At 46.1% G+C, this 11,230-nt stretch overlaps 1 protein-coding gene across 1 annotated transcript in view; it reads left to right on the forward strand.

Moving 5' to 3' along the window:
- Positions 1-7,624, forward strand: part of IARS1 (isoleucyl-tRNA synthetase 1) — a 103,604-nt gene extending 95,980 nt beyond the window's left edge. The window contains exons 31-34 of the mRNA XM_068252860.1: positions 2,480-2,605; positions 3,215-3,355; positions 3,438-3,569; positions 7,375-7,624. Coding sequence (XP_068108961.1) covers positions 2,480-2,605; positions 3,215-3,355; positions 3,438-3,569; positions 7,375-7,457 — 482 coding nt within the window. The 3' untranslated portion in view covers positions 7,458-7,624. The remainder of the gene's footprint in view (positions 1-2,479; positions 2,606-3,214; positions 3,356-3,437; positions 3,570-7,374) is intronic.
- The last annotated feature ends 3,606 nt before the right edge of the window (positions 7,625-11,230 follow it).

Consider the following 11,230-nt stretch of genomic DNA (forward strand, 5'->3'; position numbering starts at 1 on the left):
CTGCAGAAGGGTCTAAATGACTCACCTGAAATAAGCGTGCAGCTAATCTTGTCACATCTTTTTCAGAAACAACTGATCTACCGCATGCTTGTTCAGGGTCTATGCCGTATTAGAGGCAGAGGAACGGCAGGACTGCCAGGCAACTGGTATTGCTTAAAAGGAAATATGGCAGCCTCCATATCCCTCTCACTTCAAGTTTCCTTAAAGGAAAAAAAAAATCACTAGTGGAAATTAGCCAATATTACGACAGGCTGTCAGTGTCATCAGGGCCAGCTACAGACATCCCTCTGCACAATGTGGTGCTGATTTGCCGATTGGCCCTTTTTATATGGGTGGGTCAGCTTTGTGTGTCTTTCTGTCACAAAGAACTCTGGATTTATAGTAAGCCGGAGTGTGAATCGTCAGCTGTTGTGCCAGGTTTCTTATGGCAGAAATAGTCAGGGCTGTGGAGTCGGAGCAATTTTTTGGGTACCTCAGATAATAGTCATCATAATTTATACATACAGTAATAGTTGTGCTTAGCCCACTAAAATGAAATAAACCAATCAAAATGAGTTACTTGTGCTGCTTCAATAAAGCAGTCCCTGTATTTTTAAAGTCCGATATACACATCTGATTGTGACTGTATATATGATGTGTACACAGGAATCTCTGATATATACTAAATAACATCTATGCTGTAAGAATAAAGCCAGATGTGTAGCCGTGTCACTAATAGAGATGGTCTATGAGATGGAAATAATTCTGCATTGATGCTGATTTATGCAAATGTATGCACTCCCTTTGCTGATGAAATCAAATAATTTGATATGTTAAAATTTGGTTTGGTGACTACGAATTAAAGGGTACCTGAGAAGGATGAAAAGAAACATTTATACATACCTGGGGCTTCTTCCAGCCCCCTTCAGGCCAATCAGTACCTTGCTGTCCTCCATCTGCATCTTCTGCTATGAGTCCTGGTAATTCAGCCAGTCAGCACAGTCCTGCCACGTGCCGCTTCCACAGCCAGGAGCATTCTGCATCTGCGCAATAGTGCTGCACAGGTGTAGTACGTTTCTGGAGGCGGAGTGTGTGTGCATGCCCACTACACCAGATTGGCTCAAGTGCCTGGACCCATAGCAGAAGATCCAGGTGGCGGAGAAGGACAGCGAGGGACTGATTAGCCTGAAGGGGGCTGGAGGAAGCCCCAGGTATGTATAAAACTTTCATCTGTCTCAGGTTTACTTTGTTACACAGTAGTACTATACTCTACATATGCACTCCCCACAGAGCTGCAGGGAATCCACTGAGAATGTTGTGCACATTGAACATAGAGGTGTTGTCTGTCACCCATAAACCTGGTTCAGATTGTGCATGAAGAATGTGTAATAGAGGAAGAATCTCCTTATTCCCCTGCAGAGTACCTGCACATCATTCTTACATGCACCCACACTCACATTGCCTAGGGCCTGATAGATGTTCTTTGTTCCTGTCTGTACCTTCTACAAGTACTCTTACCAAGGACTAGTTTTAGGCCTCGTTCACATCTATGCAGCGCAGATGGCCGTGCAATCGGAATGCAACACGTACGATTGCACGCCATCTGCGCTGCTACCCGCTGCACTGCTTATCCCATCCATTGACAGTGAATGGGTCAGCTCAGCGTTTGCGGGCAGAATGCATGCTGTAGTATGCAAGGGCATCGCTTCAGACCTCATAGATAGCAGGGGCACGTGTGCCCCTGCTAAACCGCCGCTATCGCGCCACTAAACGGGGGTCCCTTCACCCCCAAATCCCCTCGGTGCAGCGGGGGAGCGCTTCCTGGTTGGGGCAGGGCTAACCGCCGCAGCCCTGCCCCACGCGCGTCTGTCAGCGCGTATCTCCGCCTCTCCCCCGCCCCTCTCAGTCTTCCTTCACTGAGAAGGGCGGGGGAGAGGCGGCGATGCGCCGCTGATAGATGCGACTGGAGGCAGGGCTGCAGCCGTTAGCCCTGCCTCTAGGAGCGACCAAGTCTGCGACCAAGTGTCGCAGTGGGACGTTTGGGGGTGAAGGGACTCCTGTTTAGCGGCGCTATAGCGGCGGTTTAGCAGGGCTAACTATGAGCTCTGAAGCGAGATTTTATTCTCACTTCAGAGTCTCTTTAAAAGGGAATAAATATGGCAGCCTCCACATCCTTCTCAGTTCAGTTGTCTTTTAAAATTCCTAAGCGTTGGCAGTTAAGAGATGCATTTTATGTTACATACTTTCAATCAACAAGATTGTAATATGCAAATTAGAGAAGTCGGTGGAATCTTAACCTGAGGAGTCGGAGGATTTTTGTACTGACTCGAAAGCCCTGAAAATAGTCCCACTATATTGAGGCTACTTTTGGCTACACTGGGATTTGTGACACATTCAAAGAGAATGTAAAGTGTAATTTTTCTGATATTTTTTTTTATGTATTTTAAATGTAGACGTTCTTATTGAAATGAATGACAGAATTCAATGTTGTACGTTCCAGGTGGATTTCTTTTACTAGAGAACCCAAAAGGCATGCCCATCATCACCCTGGCAGAATTAAAGAATGCTGTAGGTGGTATATTCCGGCTGAAGAACAGTCAGCTTTGTGTATACAGCCGGTCTGCAGGTAATGTTTCTCATAGAATAACCCCGTGGTACCAGTAGAAGGAAAGTACTCTCAGCCAAAGTCCAATCTTTATTGGCAAATTGTTCTGCACAGACATATCACAGTGTTCTCCCCAGAAATTTTTTTCAGCCAGGTGGCATGAAAAAGTAGCCAGGTGAGGCAATATGAGAGAATGCAGGGCAGGTGCTTCTGTGTGCAACTCTGCTTACAGAATAGGAGGAGGTGAGCCAATGACAGCAGGGTGCCCACCAAAACTAGCCGGGTGGAGCACCCGGCTAAAAGAGCCTGGGGAGAACACTGTATCAGCTCACGCGTATCGGAGCACAAACTCACTCCTTACTCATAGCTATGGCTAAGGATTGAGTCTATGCTCCGATACGCATGAGCTGATCTGTCTCTGTCCAGAATGATTTGCCAGTAAAGACTGGACTTTAATGCCATTTGGTTAAGCATACTTTCCTTCTACTTGTGTCGTTTGGGTCTGGCTACGCTTGCTACATCTCGGCGTGGTGTGGTCAGCGATGTTTCCTTCTTAAAATGAACCTTGTGGTGCCACCATAGCTACCTCTTCAAGCCCATCTCATTGATCTTCCATATCTCTGTTTTCAGAATTGCCTAATGACTGTAATCTCCTAAATCTCAGTGGAACGATGTTACAGGTCACCTCTGGTGTCCCCTCATCTACTAGCGACGGGAATCTGCTTCACTGTCGCTACATCAACCTGCAGCTCCCCAGTACAGGTGCCCAAGGTTAGTGGTAGATGTGAGCTGTGTGCTGTGAGTGCTTTAAAGTGGGTGGAGTCTTATCATTGTCTGCTTTCTCTGTATTCAGGCACACTCCTGCTGGAAAATCCCATCGGTCAAAATGATCTGAAGTATCAGAGCCTGTTTCATGAAGTGGCCAAGCTCTTCGGGCTCAGGAGTCGACGTTTCCGCCTATTTCGCGATGTTGCAATGACTGAAGGTAAGGGCAAATTAAAAAAAAAATCGAAGATGGTATTTTTTATTTTTTACATTCTTAACTCACTGGTCATTTTAGTGCTAGCAAGGTGCATCACTGTGGAATGTTTTTCTAATTGTAAAGTGAGCAGGAACATCACATGATCTCCCAGACTGCTCTGGGGAGAAGGCTGTATGACAACATAGCCGAGGGTGGGGTTAGATACCAATATATAGATCCAAGAAATGTTTCTGACACTAAAACAAGGATAATAAAGGTAAAAATGGGTCTTCAGAATAATTTATAACGTTTTACTTCAAGTGAACCTAAAGCATGCCAAAAAAGTTAGTCACTTATGTAGAGGAAAGGCTCTGGGTAATATAGAGCAGCCTTCCTCAACCTTGTTACCCTGGAGGAACCCTACACTTAAAGGGACCCTGAGCAGTGGGGTTTAATTTTAAAATTGGTACTCACCTGGGGCTTCCTCCAGCCCCCACCATAGGCTGCGAGGTCCCCCGGCGTCCTGGCTCCATTCTGGGACCATCTGGCGGCTCCGTTACCAGCGACACTCCCCAGGAGTGTCGGGTCCTGGCTTCCTAATTGGTGATGCGCCTCGTCATCGCGGCGGCCGGCGTGACAGTACTGCACATGCGCGGATCATAGCTAGAAAACCGCGCATGCGCAGTACTGTCACGCCGGCCGCCGCGATGACGTGGAGCACCACCGATCAGGAAGCCAAGGCCTCTCCCCCGGAGTGTTGCCGGTAACGGGAGCTGCCAGATGGACCCAGAATGGAGCCAGGAGGGCACTGGGGGACCTCGCAGCCCACGGTGGGCTGGAGGAAGCCCTAGGTGAGTACCAATTTTAAATTTACCCAACTGCTCAGGGTCCCTTTAATTTTGGGATCGCAAGGAACCCCTGCAAGTAATTTTTGGATCTCGAGGACCCCCTGCATTTATTTTTCTGGAGGCATGTTCTTTAAAAGTAGGTGTGGCTTTTTATTTCACTACCCTCATTACACTGCCCCTCACTATACTGTCGCCTTGGCCTAGTGCTTTTTTATTAATGTGCTTAATATTATACTGACCCCCCCAATTTAGTGATTCTTTTTCCAGTACCCCCTACTATAATGTGCTCAATTAAACTTCCCTCCTAATGGGGGAAAATGCCAAGGAACCCCTGCAGAGTACACCAGGAAAGCCTGATATAGAGCCTGCCGGTCCTCTCTCTGTTCCATTGTTCCAGCACCCTGTGCCGGTAAAGTTGTTTGACTTGCTAGGTCGAATACCTCTTCGGGACTCTTCTTGCAGGCTTCAAAAGAACTTGCGTCCTCAACTGCTTCCAAATGTAAGGCAATGTGTACTGAGCACGTTCAGGCCCATGCATGCACAGTACGAATGCGACCATCTTCAGAAGCCTGCAGGTAGTAAGGAAAACAAATCTGAATGCAGAAATTCAACAGGGGACAGCGCTGGAATTGACGGGACAGAAAGAAGACTGGGAAGTATCTATGGGATCAAGAGCCATCCCTCGAGTATCTCACCTGCATTGAGTTTCCCCCATTCTGGTTCACTTTAAGCCCAGCATTTCTATTTATTTATGGTGGATTTATTAACACTATTTGCAGCTCAGTTCAGCCCAGGCAATGCTCTTGCTACATTTCATCGAAGCAGTCACAGTACGGGATATTTCTTGCTTACGTTGGTCAGCTTATTCCTGCAGAAGGAAGTTACCTCCGGTGGCGATGGAGCGGTAGTTGCACGGAGAGCAGTGGATTTCCTGAAGCTCGGGGCAGCCAGGAATCATGTTCTCTATGTAGGACACGTCCCTCTGGTGGCCAGCCAGGGAGGAAGCGGAGTTATATCTGCTGCAGTCTTCCTCCTTTGCTGGTGTGTGCCAGTGCATTATGGGATGCTGTATCTGGGCCAATGAAGCTTATTAATAATAATAGCAAAAGTGTGCCTGTTCGGGACCAGGCAGATTATTACACAGATAAGCTGTCTGGTGTTGATGAGTAGAGTGAAGGGACACAGACGGGAGAGACCACAGGGTTATCAAGAGGGAAGGGAGAAAAAAACGGAGGGTGGATTAAAAATGGGGGTGGGGGAAACGGGCTGACTGAATTTGGTTTGATATTTTAATAGATCAGATGGGTAAACACAAAGTAACCAAAATATGTCAAATATGAAAGCCCTGTCAATCAACGTTCGATTGTTCTGTTCTGATTAAGCATGAATCTGATATGGGGTGAAAAACAAAAGTTTGCTTTCCTAAAACAGAAAGAATTTGCGATAATTCAGGTTAGAGTGAGCTCGAGATGTCTCCCAGAGCACCACTGCTAAATATATGCAAATTAACCATTGATATGGGGTGGACATGCTGTTTATACCCTGTTTTTGTTAAAAAAAGAAGAAGAAAAAAATGACTCTGGAAAGGCTAATGACATCAAGCAAGTGGGAGAGGTGTGCAATTCAGCAGTAAACAGCTGGCAACAATGCCATCAATATAGCATCAGATTTCGGTCATAAATCTGCTCAAATGAGTGGTGTGATATGTATTAGACTGAGCAAACGATCGATATCTGGCTGATATTAATTCTTTTTCCGATCTATTACAAATCTAAGAGCATTTGTGCAGGATTCCAAGCAAACAGGTTATCAGCGCCAAGGAAATAGAACATATGATCGCTGCCAAGAATGAACAACGGCCAAAGTCCACAAAGTTTAATATTAAAGGACTTACGAGGCGAAATTACTAAAAAAAAGTAAATTACCTGCCTCATCTTTTAAGGCACGGAGGACGCCGTCCGCGCCCTCCGTGCCGATCCGCCGAATCCCCCCGCTCATTAGCCCACCGGGCCGGCGGCCGACCCCCCGGCCCGGGCTCTCCTGCCTCTCGCAACATGGTCGCTTCCTCTGGCCGCGGCTGCGCAGTCCGCCTGGCCGCGAGTGTGGCTGCGCAGCTCTAGGGCCAACCCCTTCCCCCCGATCCACACTAAAAAGATGAGGCAGGTAATTTACTTTTTTTTAGTAATTTCGCCTCGTAAGTCCTTTAAGAAGGCATCACAGATCGACGAGGAATAAATGCAGTCAATAAAACTTCACCACGGTGATATTCCAGCCTCACATGGTCTTGTGGCCAACCATCACCCAAAAAAGAGTAGGAGGAGCTTATCAGCTGCCAACAACGCACATTATAAGGATGTATGTCTCGCATTCATTGGTAATCCTAACAAACCTCGAGCAGATATGGATCCAAACTTCCACCACTCCCTCACTCCGATATATGGCATGGTATCCGATATATGGTATGGTATTCTTGGATACCATACCGGATACATGTAAAATCGGCGTGGGAGACTTGGGCGCAGGATACAGCCGGTATATGGCTGATCCTGCTGCTGCACAAGTTCCCGGCCGCGCTAAATACTATTCCCCCTCCAGGCCGCCATGGATGGTGGGGAATGAAATAATTCAGCTTCCTGCAATTGCTGGAAGCCAAATTTTTGTGTTTTAAAAGTAACATTAGCTCCGTCTTCTGACGGCGCCGAAGTTACTCCCTGTGCGCTGCTATAGCCGGTATTCCTATTACAGCCTATGGTGGCGCCAGCTGCGCCCAAATCTACCTGCGCTGTAATTAAAGCGCTCGACCATACCATATATTGGAGTGGTGGAAGTTTGGATCCATATCTGCTCAAGTAACCTTATTGCGCTTAATTTCTGACTCGTGATTTGCAGCTGCTCCTCAGACTGTACAGCTTTCTGAATATCTGTCCCATGTTCCCAACTAGCAACATTCTAGATGAATAACTTTTCGGTTTTCTCCACAGAGGTCGCTCCCGGTTCATCACTGGAAAATCTGAATACGAAGACGCTGTACATTCACGTTCTGCCAACAACAGCTGAATCTTAGTGTGTGTCTATGCCTGCTGCTATAGGGAGGGTCTCCAGCTTCCTGTCCCATGATACCTCTGTCTCAGTACATCTATTTATTTACCTAAGCAGCTGCTAAGTATCAATCTGTAAAACCAGTTCCGGTATTTTGGTTGCGAATATTAAAGGACTCATTTTAGAATTAAACACATTTCAGTGTTTGGAGGTATTTTTAGTGTGTGTGTTAAAGTAGCCATCTTCATTTCTGAACTCCAAAATGTTCACTTGTTAGTGTGTACAAGTGTCCTGCAATGTGAGCTTACACAATCAGAAGACCTTTGAGCTCTGGTTGCTTTCTTAGGTCAACCTGGTCTCCAACTGTGCATTCTAAGAAAATCTTAAACTGACTTCAGACTGCATCAACTGACTTCAAACTGCAGTGCATACTTACCTCCTGTGTAGTCTACTCATCAGTCTCTTTCTTCCCTCATGCGTCCTGTATGTCCACTAATATCAATGGAATTCTCTGTCCTCCATTTTGAAAATGGTCAATTACCCTATAGCAGCTTCCTCAGCCCACTGTTAAACTGTAATATCGCACACTTGAGCCATAAGGAAACATTTACATTACCTTGCACATTCAGTTGTAACTGTCAGCAACTGGTATATTTCAGTTCTGACAAAATATTGTTAGAACTGGAAGGGATCACTGTAAGAAGAAAATGCTGAGCTTCTGAGAGGAACTGATGGTGAGGTAAGTATGTAATATTCATTTGCAGGTACATCATGTGTTTATTTTCAATAATTTTACTCAGTACAGGTACCCTTTTTAAAGGGAAGGTGCGAGCTGGATAAAAAAAGATCTACTTACCTGGGTCTTCCTCCAGCCACTGGCAGCCTACGCCGCAGGTCCGCTCCCAGCCGGTGGCCCGGGGTCCACCCCTCCAGGTCGGCATCTTCTAGCCCTGCGCAAGCGCGCGGCTGAGCCGCTTGTGATCGCGTTCACTTGGAGCGGAGCGTTAGGCGCAGTACTTTGCACTCTGTGTGCGAGGGACACATAGGCTGCCAGGGGCTGGAGGAAGCCCCAGGTAGGTAGATCTTCTTTTTTTTTTTTTTTTTTTTATCCAGCTCACACCTTCCCTTTAACTAATGACAGTTGAAATGAAGTTAAAGCAAACCTGTACTGAACATGAAAAGTCAAAATAAACATGCACAGGTCATACTTGCCTCCCGTGTCTACTCCACAATCTTCTCTCCTGTGTCCTGTTTGTCCACTGTGATTGATGGATTTCTCCATCCTCCATTTTAAAAATGTCGATGACCCTATAACAGCTTCCTGGTCAGCACACTGTTAAACTGTAACATCACCCACTTGAGCCTTAGGGAAACATGGACATTACCTTGCACATCAGTTTTCCTTTCAGCTATAATTGTCAGCAACTGATCTATTTCAGTTCTAACAACGATCCCTTCCAGTTCTGACAAGATTTTGTCAGAAGAAAATGTTGAGCTTCTGAGAGGAACTGACGGTGAGGTAAGTATGTAATATGTTTTTGTGTTTGTTTTAAATAATTGGTTCTAGTTCCCTTTAACCCTATGGCCCTGTTTACATTAACTAAAAGCTAACTTGAACTGAAAAATAAGTCAAAATAAAATGTGCACGTTATACTTCCCTCCTGCATAGTCTGCTCATCAATCTCTTTAATCTCCCTTGTACTGTTTGTCTGCTGTGATGGATGGGATTTTCTATCCTCCATTTTAAAAATGGTGATGACCCCATAACCGCTTCCGAGTCAGCACTCAGTTAACCTGCCGTATCGCCCATTAGTGATCATGTTTCCCTATGGCTTACATAGGGACACATGAACACTACCTTGCACATCAGTTGTCCTTTCAGTTATAATTGACAGCAACTGATATAGTGGAAAAGGGCCCTAAGGCTTTCAGCTTCAGGAGAGACCAGTACGACTAGATCTAGTCAGAACTGGAAGAAATGGTGAGCTTCTGAGAGGAACTGTCGGTGAGGTAAGTATGTAATATTCATTTGCAGGTACATCATGTGTTTAATTTGGTTCAGGTACCCTTTAAAGTGCCCAGGCATCCCATACATCCACACTGCTGCTGCCTGAACTCCCATTTCACTCATACAGTAGATTTACAGTATATTGCAGAGGCTGGAGGGGGTCAAACACATTTGTTTCTGGATATAACTGTGGATCTATGTGAATGGACTCTCTGCACGGTTAAGGGGGAATACACTAGTCAGTTATGAGTCGATCAGGTAGTGCAGTGCACGATTAGATGCATAAATCTTGTCAAGCATTGACTCCGCCTTCCCTTGTCCCAAGTTGCCTGCTGTCCTCAGGGGTTGAGAATTCCTGGCCAAAGTCCTAGTTTTAAATAGATCTTTGTTAGAGTCTATGTTTATATAGAATCTATTATTTAATCTGTTAAAAATAGTGTAAGGTGCATTATTCCTTGACCGTTCAAAGACATTCACAGGTGCCGTTGCGTTCCCCGTAACAGCAATAACTCAACCGATGGGGACAGCGGCACCGCCTGTTATACATGCAATCCGTCGGGAACAGTGTAGCAAAGAGTCAGTGAAAATTATGCTCCGCTTATTGATAACATGCTTGTTTACATGCAGTGCGTTATGCCGCAATCCGTTATACCGCAACACTCCCCCCGCACTGATTGTCGCATAGGTGGTGCATTGCAGTGCGGTGAGCTGCATTACAAAGCGCCCATTACACCCCACCACTGTAAATGTGGCCTAAAGCAAACCTGAAGTAGAAAAAGAATGTACAATAATGGTGGATGCTTGTATAAGTGTAGTACGCACTTACCACCTGTGTGGCCTCCTGTGTCCTGTTCTGCCAGTCCATCATACTGGAAATGTCTGTGATGGAACAATTACATTTGTAGTGCCCATACATGAGTTCAGGAACCTGGCATGCCTAGTATAAGGACTTGTTCATGAACTTGCTTATGCCCGGTGCAAATACAGTGCACACATTTACTGGGCACGTGCAGTTTGTCAACTTGTGCACGCCTAGCACACATTGCCATGGGCCATTCTGGAATAAAGAATTGGTCTACCCAGCAGAAGACTTATTAAAGTAACAGAATCTGGAAATATGAGGGACAACGGAGTGCGCAGAGGGTGGTAAGTACTTCCTAAAACTTTTTTCTTCAGGTATCCCTTATAGTGTGCCTGAGATGGGGGGGGGAAATTATTTTACTTACCTGGGACTTCTTCCAGCCCCTGTAGCCTTACAGGTCCTCTGTGTCCTCCTGATCCGCCCCATTGTGCTGTTGTGAAAGCTCGCCAACTGGACCAGTCGTGGACTACTGTGGACCACAGCCGTGCACCTCCTCAATTGTGCTAATGTGGCTGGGAGCATTTTGTATCGAGGAGGCAGAGCATGCACAATAGCCCATGACCAGTGAGCTTTCGGAGGGGTACAGCAGCACATAGGAGCGAACCAGGAGGAAAATAAGGGACCTCTAAGGCTACAGGAGGCTGGAATTCCCAGGTAAGTAAATAGAACCCCCATCTCAGGTATAACTATCCATAGTTGGGGAAAACTTCAGGCAGGAAAAATGACAGCCTCCGTAGAAGCGCGTACCTAGCGCGAATCGGCCGGTAAGGCTCCTCTGGCCCAGCACCCGCCACCACCACGCGGCCTTTTTTATGGTATGTCTACCTTTGATACACTGTATTGATATGATGTATCACCACCTTTTGGAATAAATGGAAGTTTACAGCAAGTGCCGACTTATCCACCCTGTCTTTAACTGCACATAACT

The sequence above is a fragment of the Hyperolius riggenbachi genome, chromosome 9 (genome assembly GCF_040937935.1).
Source record: "Hyperolius riggenbachi isolate aHypRig1 chromosome 9, aHypRig1.pri, whole genome shotgun sequence".
NCBI classification, from domain to species: Eukaryota; Metazoa; Chordata; class Amphibia; order Anura; family Hyperoliidae; genus Hyperolius; species Hyperolius riggenbachi.